The sequence below is a fragment of the Orycteropus afer genome, unplaced genomic scaffold (genome assembly GCF_000298275.1).
Source record: "Orycteropus afer afer isolate SDZICR_OR568_19922 unplaced genomic scaffold, OryAfe1.0 scaffold00889, whole genome shotgun sequence".
NCBI classification, from domain to species: Eukaryota; Metazoa; Chordata; class Mammalia; order Tubulidentata; family Orycteropodidae; genus Orycteropus; species Orycteropus afer.
Genome location: NW_006922476.1, coordinates 78,803 through 104,796, shown reverse-complemented (window position 1 = coordinate 104,796; position 25,994 = coordinate 78,803). Strand labels below are relative to the sequence as shown.

Sequence of the window (25,994 nt, the reverse complement as noted above, 5' to 3'; positions counted from 1 at the left end):
TTTAACAGGAAAAAAAAAAAAAAAACTCACTGCCATTGAGTCTATTCTGACTCATAGCGACCCTTCCTTGGGTTTCCGAGGTGTTATCTGTACTGAAGTAGATTGCCCAGTGTGCCTTCCAAGGAGTGGCTGGTTGGTTTGGTAGCAGTCAATAGTCTTAGGCACTATGCCACCAGAGCTCCCAATAACCATTTTAGTCTTAGTAATTTCATGCCTTGCCCCTTATCTGGGGTCCCTCAGGTGACCACAGTCAGCTCACAGCTCAGCTGAAACTAAAGACTCAGGTGGCCTCCTTCACAGTCTGGGGTTGTGGTTCTGGCTTTCTGCTGGGCTTCTCTATCCACATGATCTTCCTTCATTCACTTGTCTACCATGGACTTTCTTACTTGGTGGTGGGAAAGGATGAAGGCAGAAGCCTCAAGGCCTCTTGAAGCCTAAACTCTGGAACTTAACACAGTTTCACTTCTAACAGATTCTCTTCAGAGCAGATGGAATCAAAACAACTTGAATTCAAAGCTGATTCAAAGGGAGTGGAGATAGACTTTATCTATTTCTGGGAGGATCTGCAAAGTATTGTGTCCATGGTTTTCCATTTACCATATCCCTTCTGACCGGCCTCAGCTTTATGAAGTCACGTTTGTAAATCATAGATCGGCCCATAATTGGTTTGACATAATTGACATAATTGGTCAATAGTTTTTTTCTGCTTTTTATTGTTTCTATTAATAGACTATGGATGCCTGTGTAATCTAGTATTGGTCTTACTAGATTACATGCTGTGGGTATTTCGGTGATGATGAAAATATAATAATTAAAATAGAACAGTTGAGCAAGATAAACATATGGGGCAGTCCCATGGAAGCTGGTGACTGAATCTCAGATAGGATATGTCAGAGGACTAAATATATTCTATAAAATCAAAGAAAATCCAAAGGGGAAAAATCTAGCAAGAGTGAGGCTTAAAGAGCACCCCTTCAAGCTTGCACAGAAAACAAAGACAGCTGAGTGTATTACTATATTCCAAAATGTGCAGTAGAGTCCTAATCCTTGTCATGAACACTGTTAGAAACAATCAGAAAAGATTATTCTAGTTTTACATAAAACCATGATTCCTTTGAACCTGAAATGATCAACTAGCCTTGATGAAGACAATCTAGGATTACAAATTACCAGGAAAATGGTACTAAAATGGGCAATGGGATGGCTTATGGTGGGGGAAGTTTCCCACATGAAGACAAACTAAAGAGGGTGATTCTTCTGTCTCAGAAAGAGAACATGATCCATGTTTCTAAAGCCATGAAGATTTGGGCCAGGGCAAATCCTTATGGCCCAACTTTGTGAAGGGGAAACTTGGAACAAATGGAAGAAAGTTCCAGTTCCCCTTGTAGATAGTGAGTGTTGTGGGGCTCCTTATTCTAAGAGGTAGTAATCATAACCTAAACACAGATAATTATAGATAGATTTTAGATAGATTTATCCATACGAGTTACAAAGGAGGCCCTGGCTTGTTTTTGGCTGTCCTTAGCCTTCTATTGTCTGATGAACTCCCTTTTGGAGCAAAAATCTAAGACAGAATTCTGGACTTGGTAGACCTCTGGTCTGACTCAGACTGAAAGAACCAAAGCTTTGTTATTGTGGGCCTAATCCTCCAAGCCTGTAATTTTCCCACTGCATTTTGCTCCCTAGCGTGGGCCATTAAGACAGCACCTTATGCCAGTCAAAGAGAGACCACTGGAGTTGGGAGGACAGGGAGTGAAAACTGACACACTTTGATGATGTTGTTGCTACCTTTGGTGGTTATGTTTGTGTGTCAACTTGGCTGGGCCTCATTGAGTGGCTTGGCAGCTGGTAGTAGTTATTCCCCATGATGAGACTGACAATCAACTCCATGGTGGGGTCTACCACAAGCAGCTGAGTAGGTGCTTTGGGTATGTGATCCACTTCCCGTATATAAGAAGCAGCTTTGGGAAGGGTTGTTAGCTTATGGCATGCTTGGACCCTGCATGTAGCTGTGTCATTGTTTAGTAGCCTGCTTTGCTCTGCCGACCTTGATACTTACAATAGACTTGAATTAATGGCCTGCCGTGTGGTGTGGTAAATTGAGACTGTGCCATTTTATTTGTAGACCTTGGGCTTGTTAGCCTCAGCAACCAGTAGCTGCCTGAGTGAAGAGATGCCTCTAGCTTCAGTGGGCTGGGAGCAAGAGGCAGAGCTGAAGCCTAAGGTTGAGGGGCTTTCACACAGCCCCTAGAGCCTGACATTTTGAACTTGGACCTTTAGCCTCCCGAACTGTAAGAGAATAAACTCCTGTTTGTTAAGGTCATCCCATTTGTGGTATATTCTTGTCTTGTCAAAGTGGCACTAGGTAACCAGAACACTACCTCTGAGGAGATCAGATCAAAGGGTTTGGATTTGAGGAAGAGGAGATAGTGCATGGTCAGTTGGGGAGTTGAGGGAGAGGCTTAAGCTGTTTTCATGAAGAAGCTTAGCAATTGTGGTTAGGTTTTTATTACCACAGCCTGCCCTGTGTGGTGGCACAGGGAACATGGCATGGAGAAGTGGTTCTTAATCGTTTTGAGTCACAGATCCCTCTCAGAATTTGGGACCCTCTCTCTGAAAAATATACGTAAGCCCATACCCACATTTTGTGTATAATTTCAGGAGTTCCCAGAACTTCTTGAAGCCCATGCATGGATCCCAGGGTAAGGACCCTTGAGAGGTAATAGTCCTAGATCTGGCGTCACCAGACCTAGATACTGTCCCAGACCACCTTCTGCTAAGTTGTATCATATGTATTAAATTACATCATCTCTACTTAATTGCTTAATCTGTCTGAACCTGAGTTTTCTCAAAAAATTAGGAAGTGGGACTGGTATGGTCCCCATAGACCTTTCCAGCACCATTTTTTTCTGTGATGATGGTGAGAAGAAAATATAGTACATATGGGAAGAATTATTATAAAGCCCTTTTCTTGATTAGTCTTTTGACGTAAAGTTGGAAAAAGGTTTCTAATCATTGACTGGATGAGGGATATAATCAAAATTTCAAAATAGGATACTAAATTACTGTGTTTTTCTTAGACTATGAAATCCAGAGGCAGATCAATGAACTTGAGAATGGAGGTGAAATTCTCAATGAAACCCGCTCGTTTGATTCCAGGCTGGGGTGAGTTTGGAGAAAAGCATCTCAACTACAGCCAAGTGGGGCAGGAGAGTCCTCGGCTCTAGGCTGAGCTCAGCCACAGACTAGCATGTGACCTTGGAGAAGGTACTCAGCTTCTCTGTGCCTCAGCATCTGCACTAGTAATAGTCTAAAAATATGGCACCCTGTGGGGTCATAAAGGAGTTCTGGTGGTGTAGTGGATAAGGCATTTGGCTGCTAACCAGAAGGTCGGTGGTTCAAACCCACCAGCCGCTCCACAGAAGGATCTGCTTCCATAAAGATTTACAGCTTCAGAAACCTAGTGGGGGTTGCTATGAGTTGAAATTGATTTGATAGCAGTAAGTCTGGTTTTGTTTTTTTGGTATAGGGTCATAGTATACCCTATCCACCCAAACCCACTGCCATGATTTTGGACTCATATTGGCCCTTTAGGACAGAGTGGAACTGCCCCACAGAGTTTCTAAGGCTTTAATCTTTATGGACGCAGACTGCCACATTTTTCTCCTGCAGAGCAGCTGGTAGGTTCGAACTGCTGATCTTTTGGTTAGCAGCTGAGCACTTAACCACTGTACCACCAAGGCACCTCAGTATACCCTGTACTCAGTATATCTCAGTATACTTGCCATTGACTCAGTTCTGATTCATAGTGATCCTACCAGACAGAATAGAACTGTCTCATAGAGTTTCCAGGGCTGTAATCTTTATAGACACAGATTGCTACACCTTTCTCCTGCAGAGCGGCTGGTGGGTTTGAACTACTGCCCCTTCAGTTAGCAGCCAACTGCTTTAACCACTGTGCCCACCAGGGCTCCCAGTATATCCTGTAGTGATGTGAAAAGGTTTAAACTGAACTAGAACATTTTCATAAGTGCTTAGTCTTAGATTCTAGCCCTTCCCTTGCTTTCAGCTTGCCTGCTGTGCTGCAAAAATTTGTATTTCCTTAGATAATCTATCAGACTTCTACCAGCCTAAGCTAGAGGTAGGAGAGAGTTAAGACCTGGTTGTAGAGATGCCTTTTCTCTTTCAATAACCTTGACACTAATTTCCTGACTCTGAATTTTGAGGATTTTATAAGATTGGAAAATCTTCAAGGCCTAGATTTTGAGCTACTTGAAAGCTGGAAGCACTGCAACAATTTCTTTTCTTTCTTCCTATTGTATTAAACATTTGTCTTTATTACATTTAAAAGTTTATTTGTATAAGACTCCCTTGTAGAAGGCTGGAGAGCTTGAATTTGGCTGTGCCCCTTAATTGGTCAGGGAAACCCTCTCTTGCATATACACCAACTAATGCTGCATGAACTCTTTGTTTAATATTTTCTTATGTAACTATTGCAGGTGCACCGTGCCAATGAGGGACAAAGAAGGAAAACAAGATTACAGGTGCTTGCTCATCTTTTCAAAATATCCTTATATATTTCGGGTTAGGGGCATATTTCATATCCATTTAAAGATTGATGTAATGATCCTGGATAGTTTTTAGGAAGCACTTTTTGTTGTTGTATAATGAAAAATCCAGACTTCCTATTTTATATTTATACTGAGAGAAGTAATGCCTTCTTGAGTTGGTAGCCACAGAGTGTCTGGTTTGACTCGATTCAGCTATTGGGACACACTCACTTCCATGGCAGAGTTATTATAACTGAGCTAACAGGGTGGCAGCTGAGGTTGGGTCCTATAATGTTCTAATTTGTAAATGCAACAGGAAACTCAGTAATATGCTGAAGTTCCTTGGGGAGAAATGAAAAAAAGAGATGTATAGTCAATATGTATAGTTAATGGCCTTTCTCTGCAAACTTCAAATGATGTCATTTAATTGATAAAGATATTTGACTTAATACGAGGCCCACAAATAAACAATAAAAACAGGTTTCAGATAAATTGAACCTTTTGTTTTTTCCCCAGTGAGTTTAGCAGATTGGGAAAATTGAACTTTCCAGTAAAGAGCTGTTGAGGTTAGCCCACCTTTCCTTTGTAAAGTTCAGGAAGATCTACGTGCAGGTAATCCTGTCAGTGAAGAACAAATATAGAGTCATTATAATGGAAAGAAGAGGCTTATAAACTCTTAGTATGAACTTCACTCAGGGACTCCTCTTACCATATATTTTGTCAAAGTTGAGATTATTTTAATTACTGTGATCTTCAAGGTTCAACTTCCCAAGAACTTTGTTTGTTCTTCACCATTGCTCCCTGCTCTGTTTAGGCTACTGTCTTGTTGGCCATGGAACTTTGTTTTTAACTTAGCCAGTGGGTTCAGCCTAGTCTCTCAGGTTAATAGATGCTGGACTTTGGGAAGCCTCCCTTTGATTTCCCCTTGTCTCCAAAGTCGTACTGATTCATAGCACAGAGTGGGCATTGAGGTAATGGGTTGCTTTCTCTTCTAATTTGTTACATTGAAGTCACTGTTCTGTATTACCCTGCTTTTACCTAAGCCCTTTGACAAGTATGGACAGAGAAAGTAGTAGTGCTAGAGTAGAACAGAGGGAAGGACATCTGTTTTGCAGAATAAGGTTATGGCCAGTGCTACAGGTTCCTCAATTTATTTCAGCAAAATCTATTCATTTCTTCCACCTCTCAGGAAAGAAAGTTTGGGTTTTCTCCTTTAACTTTTCACTTATCACACAAATACTGGTATAAAATTATGGAAATCAAAAAATAGGAGAAAATCATCTTTCTTTGTAATGACTAAAATATTCTCATTTAGTTCTGTATTTTCCAGCTTTTGTATTTATAAATATATGCTTTATCCACATTGGAAGACCCTGGGTGGCACAAATGGTTAAACACTCGACTATCAGCCAAGTTTGAATCCATCCAGAGGCTCCTTGGAAGACAGGCCAGGTGATCTTCTGAAAGGTCGCAGCCCTGAAAACCCTACAGAGTGGTTCTACTCTGCACACAGAGGGTCAGCATGAGTTGGAATTGACTTGATAGCAACCAATAACAACAACAACAATCCATAATTATAAATCACAGTGTGGCTTCAGCTCTGGGCTGTGCTTGTTTCACTCATCATTACTTTATACCACACAGAGAGGCAGGTTTGGTGGTTTTGACCTGTAGGTTACACTGGTGTAAAGACTAGTTGCTGGGAAACAGGGAGAACTGGTATTATAGGACATGAGAGATATTTGCAAGTAAGATGCTATCTAAACACAGAAACATTTGTATTAATGACAGACTATTTTTTCTTACTAAACCAAGCACTTCACACTCAAGCCCAGTCTCCCCTCTCTGCCTAGGTTTATGCCTGAACCCAACCTGCCTCCCCTGGTGCTCTATGATGCCACCTCCCTGCCCGCCGGGGCTGACTCGCAGCAAGTGATTGATATCGACTACATTCGGGAGAGGCTCCCTGAACTCCCTAGCATGACCCGAGAAAAGCTCGTTCAACAGTATGGGATGCTGCCGGAACACAGCTTCACGTTATTGGTAGGTCTGTCGATCAGATGCTAAAATAAACCTAGCTCAACACCTTGGTTAATGCTCCACAGAGGCCCCTTCCCAAGCAGTTGACTGCCATGGGCTCTGCACGGAGCATGCAGGTTTCTCCATTCGTACTGTAGATACTTCTGAGGGTAGTAAGTTGTACTCACCTTTTATAGTAAATGCTCCTCATAAAACCACAAGATGACAAAGGATCCCATATTAGTCATTTCTTCTGTGTATCAGTGAACAGCTGCTTGCAGCAGTCACGTAGGCTTCTTGAAGGCAGTCCAAATGTGTGGGTGAGTGTTTTCCCCTTGTGTCTACAGGACAAAAGAAAATCAATGTGTAGGGTTTCTATATGTCTAGCAGTATTGAACCCTGACAGGTCTAGCAGGATGTTAGGTTCTCAGAAACCAGCTGGTGGTTGTACCACGTCTAAAGGAAAATACTTATTCCACATGAAATACTAAAAACTCGGACTTAAAAGTATCCATCCTTTGAGGCTTGAGTGTTCATCAAAAAGGACTGTTAGAGAAACTGACACCATCGAGATCTGCTTAGGGATCTTCCATCCTTTTCAAAGCTACTCGGGGCTCTGCTGTTTTCTTCGTCATGGCAACATTGAAATGAGGCAGCATCAGTGAGTGCATCATTTTGTCGCAGTTGTCTTCTGCTTGTCTGGTAGCAAGGCAGTGGAAAGTTTTGCAGCTATTTCTTTCAGAGACAAGGCATCCACCCCCCTCTCTTATTACAGAGTGGCAGGATCTGTGGAAACTCTTGAGTATTTACATTTTAAATGACTAGGAGTAAACGTCAGGGGGCAATGGTGATTCAGTGGTAGAATCTTCACCTTTCATGTGAGGGATCTGGGTTCAATTCTCAGCCAATGTACTTCATGTGCAGCTAGCACTTCTATGTCAGTGGAGTTTTGCATGTTAATGCAATGCTTCCAAACTAGGACGGGCTAGGAAGAAAGGCCTGGCAGTCTACTTTCAAAAAAATTAGCCATTGAAAACCCTGTGGATCACAACAGTCCCATCCCTAGCTGATCATGGGGATGGTGCAGGATGGACAGCATTTCGTTACATTGTGCACGAGGTCACCATGAGTCAGGGCCAACTTGATGGCAGCTAACAACAATAACTATAAAGGATACTGGAATTATGTGTATTTATGTGTGTGTACTTTAATAACAGCAACCTAACCCAGTTTCCAGTATGAGGTAGGCAATCAAACATTTGTTAGTAATTATTCTCTCTTTATCATCCATATATCAGCTAGTTTGAGAAGTATCCAAGGAGTCTCAGATGAAAACATCACTTTTACTGCCAATAATGATTAGGCACGATCACGTATCACCTAGCACTTTAGGTGGAGTTGATCACTGCCTCTGTGGGCTGCCATTGTAGCTCACTCATACTTGGATGGTGATTATAATCGCTGTATTTTGATTGTTTCTTAGTATATCTGCTTCAGCCACTAGAGCTCCCAGCGCCTTGAGGGTAAGGGCTGTTTTCATCCTCAGCTTCTGTCAGATGAGCACATCCACAGCACTTACTGCCAGATCTTCGAAGGTATGAATCAGCTAATTGCTAGCCCAGTCAGAACACCTTTGAAATGAAGCTTCTTAATACTAATGTGTTTTCCCTAGATTGACTTAGCAGAGCTGAGTTTTAGTCTTACAAATCATCCCCACCATCTTGGCCATCTGAATTTCCAGCCTACTTGAAAGAATCACTAAATTCCAGACCTCCATTCTACTACATTTATGTAGGAAGTAGAAGAGAAGGCACTGAGGCCACTCCGTTTGGCATTCTAACAGCTGGACAAAGCAAACCTTTCAAGGCAGTGGATGAGGAGCCGAGGTTTCTTGGTTATTTCTTTACTCCAAATTGCAACTTCAAAAATGAGTCCATCGGATATGACATTTGTAATTTCTTTTGTTTCTCAGCTTTCCTTGTAAGAAAAATGAAAGAACCTTTTAGACACCTCTCCTAAGAATAGGGCTGTTCCTCTTCAAGGCACTATCTGAAAATACTCCCTTTGGAGAACATCTCTGTACAGTTGTCACAGTCAGCCTTTGATGGGCATGTGATGGGGACAGTGTCTGTCTCCTCTTGCTTGAGCATAGGGCAAGGACATTTTCATCCTCATGTTTGTGTCTCAGCCTTTTCTACTCACTGTGGCCTTCTCAGTACTGAGAACCCAATGGCCTTGCATAAATGTTTGCTGATGGGGGCAAGTGAGTCTATGCTGTAAATAGTTTAAGATCCTGCTTAGGGAAACCCTTTATTATCAGTTGCTGTCTAGTCAGTGCTCCAACAACAGAATGAAATGTTGCCCAGTCCTGTGCCATCTTCATAATTGTTGGTACACTCAAGTCTATTGTCACGGCCACTGGGCATTCTTAGTGCCTTGCAACCTAGGAGATTCACCTTGCAGCATTATTTTGGACAGTATTCTGTTGTGATGCATAAAGTTTTCATTGGGTAATTTTTGGAAGTAGATTGCCAGGCGTTTCTTCCTAGTCTGTCTCAGCCTGGAAGCTCCACTGAAACCTGCCCACCATGGGTAAAATGGCTGGTATTTGAAATACCACTGGCATAGATTCCAGCATCATAGCAACACACAAGCCATCATAGTACTACACCGTGTGCAGATGTGGTAGGGAGACCTACCTCGATCCATTCCATTTAATACTTTTATTAGCATTTTCTGAGGAATAGGTATTACTGAGAGTGAAAGAGATTTTTTTTTAAAAAATGTGTTTTTTTGGTCTTCAAAGAGTTTACATCCTATACTATACTATAGCTAACTAGCCCTTAGGGCAGGTCACAGTAGATGGAAGTGTAAGGTACAGTGGGAGCCCAGAAGAAGTGGTGATTAATTTGGGGTGAGAAGAGAAAACTTCAAGAAGGAGATGATTTTACAGTCAGTTTTGAAGGGACTTATTTATTTATTTTTTTTGATATCTTAAAAATATGCTTACTGGTATAGCTTGTATATAATACATCATGTGATTGGTGGAAAAGAAAAAAAAGGCTAATACTCGAAATTTTCAAGATGAGTGAGTATAGGATGAGATGAAAAGAGATGGATTCAGACAAATTGTTTCCCTGAAATTAGGCAGGCTAGGCTCTTTATGACTTTGTAATCACTGGAAGCTGAGCTACTCATAACATGGCCAAAAATGATATGTTCTTGTTTTTCCTGCCTTCATCAGAGACACAACAGATTGCTGAGAAGGGCAGATGCACAAATCTAATGAACCATCTTTCCATTTAAAGAGTGCCCAAGAGTATTCATTAAATAAATAGCAGTGGTGGAGGTGTGCTGTGCAGAGCTCCAATTCCATGCCCCATGTCTTTGGATTGCTTATTAAATTAAACATTATGCACATACCTCCCCCCACACATGCCTTACCCACAAATAATATAAACTTCAGAATTTAATCTGTGATTTAGCTTGTCATTTTGTTGTGCAATAGGCACTGAATCATATATTGTTAACATCCAAAACTCACTGCAATTGAGTCAGTTCTGACTCCTTGATATTTGCAGAAGTCTGATATGCCTTAACATATACCACAATGCCTGGCACATAGTAGGCTCTCAGAAAATGCATGTTCAGCAAATGGGTAGACAGAGGAGTGAGTGAGTCAGAGACCGTTACAGCATGCATCTGAGTCCTGGGAGAAATCATCTTCCTGATAAAAGCGATCTGATTCTAAAGGTCAGGCATATGCACCACCCCATTGACTTGCCAGTGAGTCATGGGTGATGCATGTGTCCTTGAACTCTGACAGAGAAGACCTGGAATGCTGTTTCACTGTGCCACGTACTGTGGCTTTATACAAGTCAGTTCATCTCTCTGGCTCTGGTTTTCTGAACTGATTTAATTAGGACATTAAATCAAATCTACATTCTGATTTTCTCCCTTAAACTCTCTTGATAATCCCCTCCCAGCAGAAAACCCCTGTTACTATTTTTCCCTCTGGCCACATAAGAAATATCTTCCCACCTGCAACCTCAACCTATTTAGCTACCCTTGCTTTTCTATCTTATGCCAAGTAGCCTTGATTTCTGACTCATTTGTAAGGATTAAGGAATAGAAATGTGAACACTGAGGTCTAGGTATTAGCATTCTGAAAACTGAGAAATGCCAATAACTTAAGTCCTTCTCAGAGTCAGTATATCTAAGAGCATCTAGTAACTGTTAGAAAGATCAGGATTATATGCATATGGATTTTTCTGGGCAAAATAATTCCAGGCTGGTGGTGCCCAGCTACCATTACTGAACATTCTGATCAACGATTCCATAGAGAATCCTGATCATAGGGGAAATATGTGGAACAGAATTTCAGATTCTTGTGGAATCCAGAAGTTTTGGAGCCTTGGAGACTGGATGAACCCCCAAAACCATTGACCTGAAATAATCTTTAAACCTTAAACAAAAATATCCCCTATAGTCTTCTTGAAACCAAAGAATACTTTAGCTTCATTAATAACGAATGTCTGCCTTGAGCTTTGTGCTTTTAAAATCTATCTATATGGGATCAAATTGACTTGAAAGGTTAGATAAACCTAGAGGGCAGTGAGTTTATGTGAGTAGGTGAGGGACAGGTTGGTTGCACAACTTGAGGAGTGTCAGTAGTGTCACTGAATGGTGTATATAGAAATTTTTGAGTTGATATTTGTTCTGCTGTGTATATTCTCAACAATAGTGACAAGAAAAAAATAAACCAAATTATTAAAATAGGGGAAAAAAATAGTAATCCCAGGCTGATTTCTGTGGGACATTTCTTCCTGAACTCTGTCCCTGTACCTTACCTGACTCAAGCAATGCAAGCTAATTTTAGCCATTTGCCTAAGCAGCACATAAAAAATTGTTGCTCATTTATAGCATGCTCTGCAGTTTACAAGGTACCCCTTTTAATTTATCCTTACATCAACTCTATGAGGTAAATATTACTGTTCTCCCTATTTTACGAGTATGGGAATTTAACTCCTATAGTGCAATTTAAGATGTTAGGTGAATTTCCCAAGCCTGAGTTGGACACAAGATCAGACTAGGCTGACTCCAGCGCTCACCCCAAACTGAAAATCCATTGAGTCAATTCTGACTGATAACAACTATGTAGAACAGAGTAGAAGGGCCTCATAAGGTTTCCAAGGCTGCAAGTCTTTATGGAAGCAGACTGCCTCATCTTTCTCCCACTGAGCAGTTTGATGGGTTTGAACTACCAACCTTTTGGTTAGCAGCCAGGTGCTTTAGCTCTGCACCACCAGGACTCCTTAGGGCCCACATAGGCTCTTAATTTCTAAGCTCTGCTTCCTGCTTGCATATATAATGTGCCATAAAGCCAAATATCAGTACTCTTGTAATTGCTGTTTTGTATCAGCTTTGTTTTATTAATAGAGAAAGTAGAATTTTTTTTTTAACCTTATTTATGTTAATGCTTTATACAGACCCACTAATGCTTTGTGAAGTACAATCACAGGCATAGGGTCATTTAAACACTTTTGACCACCCCCATTGTTTTTTTTTTTCTTTTTCTGGGCTTCAGGAGGATCATTTACAGCCAGGAGGGTAAAGAGGAGGGCTACAGGCTCTCCACTCAACAGGGCCCAACCGGGGAACCCAGGATGCTGGGCCCCTTGGATCCATTTCTATCAAGTCAATTCTGACTCATAGCAATCCTATAGGACAGAGTACAACTGCCCCACCCTATTGGTTTTTAAGGTACCAAATTTCCCTATAAATAAACATAAAGTACTTGCTATTAAATTTAGTGAAAATCAGCCAACTCCAGTGAAAATGAGAAATTATCTCCATTTTCCATGTGGAAAAATTAAGTTAGAGAGAAGAAAATTGATTTAATTTCTCCTTTGCCACTTTATTTATTTTTATGTCTTAAATTTTCTGCTGAAAGTCTGTGGCTCCTCCTAACTGAGTCATTGTGAAGCTCCTCCCTGTAGAGTGGGGTTTAGGGGTTTTGTGAGACAATCCTTCCTGGTGCCTCGTGTCATTCAGCTGGTGCAGTGCCTGGCATGGTGTTGACCCTTGATAAGGAACAGATGTGAACTCACAATGTGGCTGGTCGTGTATGAAGTTAGCAGGCAGAAAGATTTAAACTTCGTTTGCCTCTTTTGGAAGATTTTGGGGGAAGAATGGGTTAGCCTTCTGATTGAGTGTTTCTTGAGGGCCTATCATACTCAGCAGGAGTCCTTGGGTAGCGCATATAGTTAACATGCTCAGGTGATAACTTAAAGGTTAGAGTCCACCCAACAGCACCTTGGAAGAAAGGCCTGAAGATCTGTTTCTAGAAAATCAGCCACTGAAAACCCTGTGGGGCACAGTTCTGCTCTGACACGTACAGTCGCCACGCGTTAGAGCTGACTCAGCACCCAGTGGGGAAAATCCACACTCAGCATAATGTCCATGGGCTGTTTTCAAACTTACATGTGTCCTAGAGCTTCATCTTCTCCGTGTTGCTTTGAACTCTCCTGAGCCATCCTACAGAGTGATGGGAGGAAAGAGAACCTTCAGACAGACTCTTGGTTCTGATCTTATGTCTTGATTCTCAGCAGCTAGGAGGGCACAAAAGGAGTAGCCAGGTCCATTACCCTCCCCAGAAAGGGGGGAATGATTCACTTACCCAGATGATGCTAGGCACAGCAGAATCTTCACCGAGTCTAACAAAATCAAAATACAGCCAAGTGACTCCCAAGAATGTGCTGCTAAGGAGAAGAGCATGGCATGAACAGCATAGTGGAGAGCCATGTTGGGCAGAGTTTTAAGGGCAATTCAGCATGGCCTTGGGGAGACTTTAGAAAAATTCATCTGTAGACTACCCCTCACCCACCCAGTGCTTCCCACCCTACCCGGTAACCTGCTCTGTCAGATGAGGCTGTCTGTATGTTCAACCTCAAGATGTTTAGCTTTATTTGAACAACTTCATTTTCCCCTGCTGGTTATTTCCCACTTAAAATCATAGTCCTTTGTTTCTGACATCATGGAAAAGGTTAAGATGTCTCTAAAGGACAAAGAAACAGAAAAGATATCATGTCTATAGTTGGTTGTTAAGTGGATTGTTTTTCTGAGTTTTCCTTTGAGGGTCTAGTAAGCTTGCAAGGGCCTGCTTTGCTCTCTGGATGCATTGCCTATGAAATAGTTTCCCATGATAAATATCTGTATGTCCCATATGTAGTACTACTTCAAAGCTAAATAGTTTTAAAAAGCATCTGAAACCATATTGACCGGCTTTAGACTTCCCAGACTTATTGAGGTTCAGGATACTCACCTTATAACTGCTGTTTAAGGAAAATCCATTTGGTCAACATCGTCGCTCACCATTTTTCAGCTGCATGCAATTTCCAAAATTGATTTTATTCTTCATTTTACAAAATTGCACCCAGTGCCTGCCAGCTTAAGGGTGCTTTTATAGTTATTCTGTGCACTGAAAAAATAACCAGTATTTTGCTCTGGCAAGTTAAATAAAAAGATGCATCTTCCAAGTCTACGCCTGCAAAACCAACAATTCATTTCTTTCAGAAGCAAGTGCCTAGGGTCTTTCATTGTAAGGATCCTGACTCAAAGACCTTCAGGTCATTGGATTGCACATGAGATGTGATGTCCTGGGTACCTAGTTATGTGGGGCCCCTAGGGGTTGTGTCCCCAACCTATCTTGAGGCCTGATGTCCTGTTTGTGGAATAATTTCTTTGGGGGGACCATTAGAATACATTATTCAGGTTTAAGTTCAGTTATTCAGAACTGATTTCTTGACAGCACCCTTCTTATGTCCCAATCTCACAGATACAATCTTCTAACTAGGCCTGTCTGCCATCAACTTTTATTACTTAAATTATTTGGATTTTGATTATCTAAGGGATATTCCTATGCCCAGATCGGTTTCCCTCAACAACTTCCCTAGAGTTAATGATCTCAGAGACTGTAAACTCTTCTTCACATTAGTTTAAGCCACCTGTAGGTGAGAAAACTCTTGAATGGAACTAGTGCCCTCTGTTTAACCCAGCTATGTATCTTTTGTAACTTTGCTTGGAGCATGACCCAGGGGTGGACCCAAATAGAACTAGGGCCCTCCAGTTGGTCCTTGGGATGTGGCCTGGATGTTCCCCAGGCCATATCGGAGCTTATGTAGAGCTCCCTGTTCTTAAAAGCGGCAAGGAAGGTTCTGGAGTCCAACTTTCTCCCGATAGACTCAAGTGGAGAGCCAGATGATTTCTGTGCCTCACACCACAAATTAACTGCCTTTTCTCTTTTCCCAGTGAGGAGTGTTCTCTCAGTGAGTAATTTCCCACTTACTGGAGCACCTGCTGGAAGAGTCTCACAGCTCTGTCTTGTTCCATAAACAGCACCAGGAGAACTCAGTCACATCCTAGAGCCAAGCCACTGCCCCGCTGAACATTCCAGCTCTTAATCTGCTTAATTAGACCAGTAAATGCTTTCTGGCCAATAACATCAGTTCCACAAAACTCTTTCTTTATTTTCTGTTTCCATCCCCAACACTTACCACTTGCTGTTCCTTTTGGAGCCATTTTTCACAAAGTTGTTGTGTTTTGTTTGGTTTTTGTCGCTTTGTAAGAAAGACCAAATTCACAGAAATAATGAAGGAACAACAGAGTCGTTCCCCCCTCCCCTCTGACATGCAGATGCCAGGCCCTCTTCCAAAGATGCTGAAATGCGCAGTGGCTGCAGTCTGACTTGCCATGGTATCCACCCATCACACAGGAGCTGTGGTTCCATTTTGTGCCTCTACATAGTGACATACTCTGACATGTGGGAGCCTGGCCACTTGAGCCCACCATGCTTCATCTGCAGTTCTCTGGGGTCTCCTCTGCAGTAAACTGCTCTCTCCACAGGCCTGGACCACCTGGTTAGATGCAGACACAGCAGCTGAGTTACCCATACTGGAATACAGTACAATGTTATATAGTATGCTCACTACCAGAATTACATGAGAGATAGTGGGTTTGTTTCTTAATTTCTGAAGATACTTTAGAATTACGCAGTCTCTTGGTTTGGGTGGCTCATGGTAAATTCTCTGAAGAGAGGGCACGGGCGGTGGAGGGTAGTGCAGAGCAGAGGTGTAGGGGTGCTCTAACCGTCCTCCCATCCCTCAGAGGCCCCTATGGCCTGGGGTAGGTGGTGTGACAGGCCAGGCCTGCTTCCTCTCAGATTTGGGACAGGTGTGGGTCATGCCACAGCTGAAAGTGCCATGTGACCTAGGTGTACACTGGCCAAGGCCAAAAATGAGCCTGCCATTTCCTTCTAATTTCTAAGCTAATTGCTGGGGGCTTTTTCAACCTTCATAACATATTAAGAACCTTTGAACAGCTGTGAGCTCTCAAATAAAACAGTGGAAGTGGTGGGGCAATGAGTCCTTTCGATCAGCTAGTCCTTTCATGTTGTGCTTAGCGTAGGGTGGGTGCTCAATCACAGTGTCCAGGAAGATAGGACCTTCATCAGAGGCAGCATAACACAGAGGTCAAGAGCACCAGCTGCCAAAGTGCAAATCCTAACTCTGCTGCTTTTCTTGCTGTGTGGCCTCAACCAAGTTACTTAACCTCTCTGTGCCTCATCTGTAAAAGAGTTGTAATAGTGCCTACTGGTAGGGTTGCTGTTGGAATTGAATGAGTTTATGTAGCGAGTGCCTAGAACAGTGCCTGGTACCTATTATTGTGCTCTTACGACTGTCATTATTAGCAGCAGCAACCAAGTACCACTCCCCACAGGGCTCACTGCTGATCTCTGTGTCTAGCATATATTCAGAAAAGACTGTGGAGCACCTTTTGACTAGCCCAGTGTTTCTAATCTGAGATCCTTCCAGGCACCAGCTCATTCCCTGCCACATAACCAGCTGTTCCCCAACTTGTATTTTCCAGGCTGCTTTTCCTTCTGTAAGTCTGCCACTGGGCAGCTGTCTCTCTCTGGTTTCATTCTACTTTTAAATATAGTCCAGCCACATTAAGGGCCCTCTCATCAGGCTTATGGGCTGTGTGATTCAGACAGGACAAGAACTGCAGTTGAGAAATCGGCTTTCATCCTATTCCAACCAGATTGTTTTCTAGAGTTTTATTATCTCTGCAAGCAGAATGCAAAAGATGGCTTTGGAACAAATCACTTCCAGGACATGATGTGAGGGTGAATTGAGGTTCCTCCCCAGAACTTGAAGTTCCTCCCCAGGACAAGTGAGGAAGGTGAGGCACCCTGTCAGCCTGGCCTCACCCATTGATAAATCAACAGCACCATTGGTGATTGAGGGTGCCTGTTAGCTTCTGAGAGGGCATCAGCTCTGGCTGTAACTTAATGCTTTGGGAAATTTGATTAAAATGTGTAAAAGATGCTTTCCAGTCACAGAGCTGTAGAGCTGGTCTAGTGTTATACAAAAGACAGAACCATTTGTCCCTGCTGCACTGTCTCTGAAGGAACAATTAGAAGCACAATCAGCCATGAGCCTGACTCACTGTGGAGCTGAAGCTGCAGTTCTGTCTCATTTAGGATAGATTAGTGCAGCATTGAATGCTTGCTTGTTGCCTTTGAGAAGGACGTTAAAGGCCCCCTTATGTAGTGGCCTTTCTGCATTGCTCTTCATATGATTTTTATGTAAGGGAATTATTGGCCCACTGTTTTCCAGAGAAAACCAGATGGCTGACACTGCCATGTTCTCCGGAGACTTGTGAGATCAGTGCCAAGCTCATTACCGTTTGCCAATCTCATGGAAAAACTAAGAAGACTTTACCTAGAATGCAGTGTTTTTTTTTCCTAAAAAGCTGGTGCAGGCAGCCCACGTGGAACTTTTATTGATCCATTATTCTCTGGGCAGCAGCCGCTCGGCCTCCGTGAGCCCCGCTCTCCATAGCTCAGCCCATCACAAGCGCAGATTTTCATGTCCTCTTTAAATTGTGGACTGAAACCATGTATCCCCTAGTGAAGTACAGTTCCAGCTCAGAGAGGCTTCATCACAGCGCTGACATGAAAAGACAAACAGAAATCTGACTTGCCATGTTATCCTTCCAATAAAAAAACCACCCAAGGGTAGAGGAAGAGATATTCATCACGTCCTAGCAACTCAGCCAGGCCTGCAAGTTCAAATGCAGTATTTCTAGGTGGATTTAGAAAACCTTTCCTTGGCAAAGCAGAGTTCTCCTGACAGCTCGTCTCACCAGCGGGCCAGCCTGTCTGGGTTAGAACAAAGGGAATTCTGCCCGTCTGATTCGGACTGGATTCCAGTTTTCTACCTCCCCAGTGGTTTGTGTTCTACTGTGGAAGTTTGAATTCTTTTCCGTAAGTTAAGCAGAACTTCCTCTTCATATTGCCGGGATTTGCCTTTATTTACAGTCAAGCTCTGGCTATGGAGGCGGCCTTGTGTCCTGGTTTAGCATGAGCAGAATAAAAGCATTGGCTTGAAAAGAGATTTCAGGAGATGATTGTGAGATTATTTAGTAGACTTGTCACCAGAGAATTTATCTGTTACAGAGGGCATGTAGATTTCTAAAAAAAAATGAAATTTCTATTTTAGCAAATACATACTTGTGTATAAATATTACAACATTTACCATAGCTAAACTTTCAGAGCGCTTTCATTAGTTATGTCTTGCTTCTTCCTGGTATCTTATTTTTCCAGAAAGTTCTTTTGGTTAGTGAAGTCTCCCTGAAAGAGGCAAAGATGGGAATCTTTGCTGCAGTGTGAACTTAAAAGGAATATTTCAAGGAGAGTGTGGTTTGATTGGAATTTCAGCAGGTAGGGAAAATCTGCATTAAAAATGTGCGCCTTCTGCTTTTGGAAATTTCAGCCTTCCCTTGTATAAGTGAGGGGCACACTTTTTTTATTTTTCTTACTGGAAAACTAAGGGTAGATGTAGCAAAACTTCGTGGGTTCTGCCAAGTTGATTTGAGCCAACAGTGTGACATAGCGTATAACACTGATGAGTTCCTTGGGGTTGCTCTTACACGTAATTGTTGTAATTCTTTTATGTAAAGGTGCACATGGTATAATAAAGAATGAGAGCTCATACGTGATTTAAAATTAACGTACCTGGTGGTGGGAGAGGTTGATTCTTTCCACCAGTGTTTACCAAGCAGCTGCCACAGCAGCACTGCCTTTGGCTCTGGTTGTGGAATGAACCCGAACAGCAGGGCCCATCCCATGGAGTTTATGGTCCAGAGGGGGAGAACCTGTCAAGTCTCCAGAAAACAAGTCTCCTTGTCGAACCGACTCAGTTGGTTCACAGAGCAAGATGAGAGGCATGTCAGCCACGCCTCGCTCAGGTCAGAAGGTGTGTAAAGCAGGCTGGTCCTTCCACTGGTTATGTGGACTCTAGGGTCACCTGTGGCCATCTTCTTCCTCATTTTGAAAACAGACACCACCATGTTCCTGACTATCTCTTGGGATGATATGACAATGAATACAGTTACGATCTACTTTAGATTTTTCAGAGGTTGAATGTTCTGTTTGTTCTTCCCTGATTTGCTACTTTTCTCCTCTTACTCTACCAATCACTAGGCCTTCCAGCAGGCCTGGGAAGAGAATGGGCATGACACTGAAGCTGAACATTGTGAGCACAGTTTGTAGCTTGAGGATGAAGGTTATAAGATGAGTCTGACCCTGAGAGAGCAGGCAACTTTGAGGGGAAGTGAATTTCACTTTGTACTCAAAGTCAAGGCTCTCAGAAATATGTTCATGCCTTTCAGAAAAGGCTATACAGGCATACTTCAGAGATACTGTGGTCTCGGTTCCAGACCACTGCAGTAAAGTGAGTATCATGATCAAGCGAGTCACATGACGTTTTGGTTCTCTCTGGTGGCGTAGTGCCTAAGGCACTTGACTGCTAACCAGAAGGCTGGCGGTTCAAACCCACCTGCCACTTCTCGGGAGGAAGATTGGGCAATCTACTTCCGTAGTGATACTGCCTCAGAAACCCAAGGAGAGGTCGCTATGAGTCAGATCGGACTCAACTGCAGTGAGTTTGGTTTTGGTTTTGTTAGTGCATATAGAAGGCATGCTTACACTATACTGTAGTCTATTAAGTGTGCACTAGCATAATGAAAAAGCTTGAAATATTATGAGAATTACCAAAATGTGCCACAGAGACATGAAGTGAGCACATGCTGTTAGAAAAAACGGTGCCAATACTGGTGGAACCCCTGAGACTGTGGCTCCTAGCCTCCCTTCAGCTCTGGAACTGAACCCACTCCTGTGGCTTCCAGCCAAACAAAAGACAGACATATGAGCTGAACATTTACATTAGGTAGATACACTCTTTGGAGAGATCAAACATGGGAGAATAGAAGGGCTGTGTATGCACAGGGAGACAGATTGGGGAGCAGGAGTGCATGGAGGGAAGGATACAGGGAAGAGGTAACTATGGAGAGGAAGTGGGAAGAGACTTGTTGCATTGTGGGAAATTAGTCAATGTCATGAGACAGTGTGTGTGAACTGCTATATGGAAAATGAATTTGCTCTGTAAACTTTCACCCAAATCACAATAAAAATTTTTTAAAAAAATGGTGCCAGTAGACTTGCTTAATATAGGTTGCCACATACCTTCAATAAAAAAGAGAAAAATGCAGTATCTGCAACGCATAATAAAATGAAGCATAGTAAAACGAGGCGTGCCTGCCTGTGTAAACACATAGTGACAGAAGTCAGAAAAGTAGAATACTTGCAGTTCACTGAAAGTGATCCCAATTTTCTAGTGACTTAGTGTTTAGCAAAGGAGTAGATGTTGCAGAGGAGACAAAGGGTGACAGTCTCAGATTTGCCTTCAGAGTGCTGACCTTTCATATTTTTTTGAGAAGCGTTATTTAATTTTTAATTTTTTTTTTCCTTCAGAATGAAGTTGGCCTACTGGAGTTCTTCCAGAATGTGATAAAAGAAACTAGGGCAGAGCCAAAATTGGTGACTAGTTGGGTCCTCAACACTTTTCTGGGTTATTTAAAGCAACAGAGCTTGACTGTCAGTGAGAGGTAAGTGAGGGCTTGGGATTTCTTTTTTCTTTAACTCTGTGTCCAGAAGCAGTCAAAATAGGGCAGGCCCAGTGTTTTTCACCCCGTTTCCCTACAGGATAGCCTGTCAAGAAGATAAACATCCCCTGTGAATTCTAAATTCTAAAGATACTCTCTATCCCCTTTGAAAATATCCTCATTTATTCAACCCTCTGCCTGTATACTCTGTCATTTATACTGTGCTAGGGACTGAGGGCTTGAAGAGGAATAAGGCAAGGAGTTTACAAACCTGGGAGAGATACAGACTGGCAAGAAAACCAACACTCTCCTCAATGTGATAGGAGAGGGGTGCCCAGCGTGCTGTGAATGACCTCAGAGGGACCTGAATTGATGAAACTGAGGCTGGAAAACCAACCAAGGTTTCCTTCAGCAGGTGGTGCTGTAGTTTGCCAAGCAGTGGGAGAGGCAGAGGCACCTGGACAAAGGAAGCAATAGCGTGATACTCAGAGACAAGTGGGTATGGAAGGCTCAGGAAACTCAGAGACTCCGTGGTAGTGAGGCTGGCAGGCAGGAAAGGTGGCAGGAAACCTGGAGAGATGACAGAGGTTCTAGGAGGGCTTTCTAAGTCTTTATCCCCACCTATTGAAAGCCATAGATCCAAGCTCACTCCTGTTTCAGTTTGAGGGAATGGAATCGAAGAACAGCTTAGATGCAGGGAGACCAATCAGGACCTTCTGGAGAAGTGCCAATGAGAAATGACACAGCCTGGACCTGGGTGGCAATGGCAGGGCTGAAGAGAAGTGGACTAAGTGGAGGGCAAGTATCTCACATGGGCAGGACTTCTAGATTTCTTGCTTGGGCCAAAAAAAAAAACAACTCACTGCCGTCAAGTCAGATCCGACTTATATTGACCCCTCCTTGGGTTTCTGAGGCAGCATCTCTATGGAAGTAGATTGTCCCAGTCTTCCTTCCAAGGAGTGGCTGGTGGTTTTGAACTGCCAGCCTTCTGGTTAGCAGCCAAGTGCCTTAGGCATTGCTTAGACAGTAGGGTGAAATGGAGGACAGTGTTTTTGACTCTAGTGTGAGGAAGAGAAATAAGTCTAAAAAAAGGGGTGGGGGGAGGATGTTCCATTTTGGACATGGTGATTTGGGGCTGCCTGTAGGGCTGCTATCCCCCAGGTGGTGATAACCAGCAGGGAGTCAGATAGAAGGATCTGCAGCTTACTAGAGCTTCTGGGAGGCATAACTGGGAGAGTTCTCATTTGCTCATTATTCAGCACATGTTCATTCTGTCTCTGTGTGTGAAGTTAAGTACAGGAGACAGCCAGTCAAGAGGACAGACACAGTCCCTGCTCTCAAAGAGCTGACAGTCTAGAGCTGATGATTAGAAAGCAGTGAGGGGGGTGCTCCAAAAAGGGGAAGAAAGTAACAGCTAAGCTAAGGCCCGAGTGGAGAATGATAGGATTAGTCAGAGTTGAAAGGGCAAGAGTATACCACACGTAGGGAAGAGCATGACACTTTGGGAATTCAAGTTCTTAGTCCAATATAAATGGGAGCTAGAGTTCACAGCATAGAGGTGTTTGTTGAAGTTGTTGGGGTGGATGAGCAGTCAGGGAGGATACAGCATGAAAGATGAATGAGAAAGGAGCCTGGGACATCCTATCTTGTAACTGAAGACCTTGGGCAGAGAAGAAGGAAACTGAGAAGAAATGGCAGGTAGGAGGAAGACCAGAGAGTGGTGCAGTGTCACAGAAGCCAGAGAAAAGGGAAGTTTTAAGAAGGAAAGAATGAGCAGCAGTTTTAGATGTGGGGAATGGGGCAGTGAGAGTTCCTTAGGGACCCACAGGTGAATTGCTGGCCATTGTCAGGGCCCAGTGGCAGGTGGAGCCCAGTCTGGCTATATGGAGTAATATTAGCCAGATGGCATGCCATCATCTCAGCAGTATCCCTGACTGTGGAGATGTGAAGTGGAAAAGGCAGACACATACCCATTTGTGATTCCAAAACTGTTGTTTGCTAGAAAAAATTACTCTGCACAACACCAACTTCACATTCAGCCTCTTGCTCTCAGTGTTTGTATGCTTGCAGTTATGTAGCATTGTATCACAGTACTTCCTACTTGGCTACTTACCAGCAGTGACCTTCGGTAAGTTCCCCTCTGTGCACCTCACTTTCCTCACTATGAAATGAAAATATAAAATGCTTTGTGCCCCCTCACTGTTAACCTCCTTCTCTTTGTGATGTTGTTATATTAAGTATCAAAATAGCCACCCTCAGCCTAAGGTGCTGGCCTCCTCCTGAACAACTGTGGCTTCTGTGGTCTAGTCTTTCACTCATGTCCTTCCAGATGGGATCTCACCAATCAGAACCTCCACTATTGACATTGAAAATACTGTGGCCATTGAAGGAAGGGATTGCTAGGCTGGAGCCATCTGAAGGAGCTGACAGAAGAGATACAACCCTACCTGAGCCTTAGAGGATAGGTAGGATTTGGGGAGATAGAGAGCTAGGCGGCACCAGTGGGGAGCAGATGTGAGCAGGCTTAGGGATGGCAAAGTACTGACATGTTTTTAGAATGGGAGGAGCAGAGCTGGTAGGAGCAGAGGGTAGAAAATGGCAGAAGAGCAAGGTTGTTTCAGTGGAGCTGAGCCAGATTATGAAGGATCTGGGAAGTCAGAGAGGAATTCAGCTGTGAGTCCAGTAAACAGGTACAGAGCACCACTCTGTGCAGTGCATGGAGGGATGACCAGGGTCCAGTCTTGGCCTTCAAGAAGCTGTCAGTCTCCTGGGGGAGGAGTAGACTTGTGCATCAATATTACAATTCCAAAGCAGGATGGGAAGCTTCCTGTTTCAGAACTATATGGAATAATATTAGCCAGAAGACCCCTGGAAGGCTCTAAGAAGGTGTTTGAGCATCTAGATGAAATATAAATCCTTAATTTTAAATTTGTGATTTTCCATATTGTTGGTTACAGGTTATAGAGTAGTCAGATTTTAGACATAGAAGAGATATTAGGTATCTCTGCTTCAACCCTTTTACTTAGAGATGTGTAAACTGATGCCCCACAAGGCAAGGCTACTGATTTCAGGTTCACAGCTGCTCAGACTGGAATCCATGTCTGCTGACTTTTAGATCTGTTTCTTTTTATGTTAGTCTTTGAAATTGAAGGTTTGCCTAACAACCACTTTGTCTGGTGGCATCGGAAGGAGCTGAGGTTGATAAACTAAACTGGCGAGTGAACTTGGAGCCCCTGGTATTTGCCCAAACAACTCATAAGCACTAGAGTTTTAAGAACCTGAAGGGTATGCAGTTCTAAATAAAAGTATAGTGAGTTGTTCCTAAGTCAGGTAAAGAGGAAGTTAATCAGTAGTTGATGTAAATTGAACAAAGAGCAAAAGAGAGAACAAGAGCTGAGGAGCCAAAACCAAGCTGTTGTAGCAGTTCTGCTTCTAAACAGTTGTGGTACAATGAATTACCTTCTAGCCGTGGGCTTTGTGACTCCCACCAGATGACTGGGTGGGGCTATGCAAATCTGAGATGCCTGTGGCCCTTCAAGGGGATTGGATAGCTTGTTAATAATGTGAATAAGGTGCATGGCACCCTTGTGTGGGTGAGACCATGCAAATAAAGTGTATGGAACCCTAATTGGAGACTGGTCAGTTTTGGCACCCCATTAGGCTTAAAATGAGCCCTTCCAGTGGTGAAAAGAGGGGATCTCACGACCATCAAGAAAAAAGAATCAGGAGTGGAGCACATCCTTGGACTTGAGATCCCCGTGCTAGACCTCCTGGACCCAGGAGACAGAGAGCTGTAACACTTAGCTGATACGGTGAGAGATGGTGAGAAGCAGGAAAACAATGGCAACAGAGGCAACAGAACTAAGAGACCGGCTTGAGATACAGTGGCGGCCTTCTTGGCCCATGGAGCAAGAGAGCTGAGTGTCTTCAGCAGGGGGCATGCTGGCAGAGTAGGGTGCTTCTCCAGGTACCTGCTGGCAGAGCTAGAAGAGCTCTGTAACACCTGCCCTAGCAGGGCAGAGGCCAAGGCCAGAGAGAAGCATGCCGGGGGCATGGCTGAGAAGAACTGTCCTGATTAAAGAACTGTATCCTCACTTGTGTCTGATTCTGAATTGTAACCTGTTCCCTAAAAAAACCCCTTCATCGTATTGTCTGTGAGTTCTGTGTGGCCATTGCAATGAATTATCAAACCCAACAGAGAAGTGGAGAGTGCTGTGGGAGGGATGCTTTGTGTCATAATTGGTAAAAATGTTGGAAGGTGGTAGCATGTCTGACCACTGCCTCATAGGAATCAGCTTTGGGCTGTTGATGCTGATGTTCTTGATTTTCCTCCCCACTTGTGAAGTTAGAGGAGGTCAGATGACAACACCTCCACACCCCTTTTAAGACAGTTCAAAGAACCTTTACCCAGACTGGATATACCAGCCTAACCTGGGAGCAAATGTTAATAATGAACAGCCTCAGATGCTAGAGTTGAAGTTTCCAAAGCTTAGACAAGCTGTAGCTGCAGAGGTAGCAATAGGCACGTGCTGACACCCAGACAAGGAACACTGTGGAGATGAAATTGGCAAGAGCTGGTTTTGCAAGTCAGCATTTGTCCTTTAAGGGCCTCTTAGAAGACTGGTGTTAAAGGGTCCAACCAGACCAGCTTTTGTTGATCTTGGCTTTTTAATTGTTTTGAGTGCATTGTTTTGAAAGGCTTTTTTTTGTTTGTTTTTAAAATTAATATCACATTATAAATTGCTATTAGAAAACAGGTTGGTTTAGTTAAGAAAATGGAAATTATAGATTCCCTGGCCAAGCGTTTTGTGGTGAAATCAGGCAAGTACAGCTGTCCAGCTGAATACTCCGAAATTTCAAGTCAGGTATGGTAGCAGTTCCTGAGGCCCCAGAAAACCGGTGAAGGCTTTCGAGCAGAGAAGGGACATGGTGGTGACAGCAAGATGAGTCCAGCTCTGTGATGTGTGGGGCAGCATCCATAAACACCAATGTCAGAAATGGCAATCTTGTGCATTCAGAGGAAGGGGTGGCTGTCATGTATGTTCGGAAGGAAGGATCGCTAAGATTTGATAATGGACTAGATTTACACAGGGTAGTAGTCAATGAAGAAAGCAAAGACAGGGTGATGATTTGCACCCAAGAAGCATGGTGATGTCAGCAACTGAGACAGAAAATACGTGGGTAGAATGGCAGCAGAGCTGGTCTGTAGGGACTGAAGTTTGGTTTAGAACTAAAGCGCATGGGCCTGTAGCCTGTCATTGTACAGTCTGTGATGTGAGAATCACTACTACCTGTTGGGGTTCTCTAGTGGCTGCTCTAACTAAAACACCACAAGGGGATGGCTTGAACAAACAGGGCTTTATTCTCTTACAGTTTAGGAGGCTAGAAGTCCGAGTTCAAAGTGCTAGCTCTAGGGC

At 43.2% G+C, this 25,994-nt stretch overlaps 1 protein-coding gene across 1 annotated transcript in view; it reads left to right on the top strand.

Annotated features, from left to right (window-relative positions):
* Positions 1–25,994, top strand: part of GATB (glutamyl-tRNA amidotransferase subunit B) — a 126,326-nt gene that overhangs the window by 83,801 nt on the left and 16,531 nt on the right. Inside the window, exons 7-10 of the mRNA XM_007958239.2 lie at positions 3,081–3,165; positions 4,500–4,544; positions 6,404–6,593; positions 20,447–20,580. Of these exons, the coding sequence (XP_007956430.1) occupies positions 3,081–3,165; positions 4,500–4,544; positions 6,404–6,593; positions 20,447–20,580 (454 nt within the window). The remainder of the gene's footprint in view (positions 1–3,080; positions 3,166–4,499; positions 4,545–6,403; positions 6,594–20,446; positions 20,581–25,994) is intronic.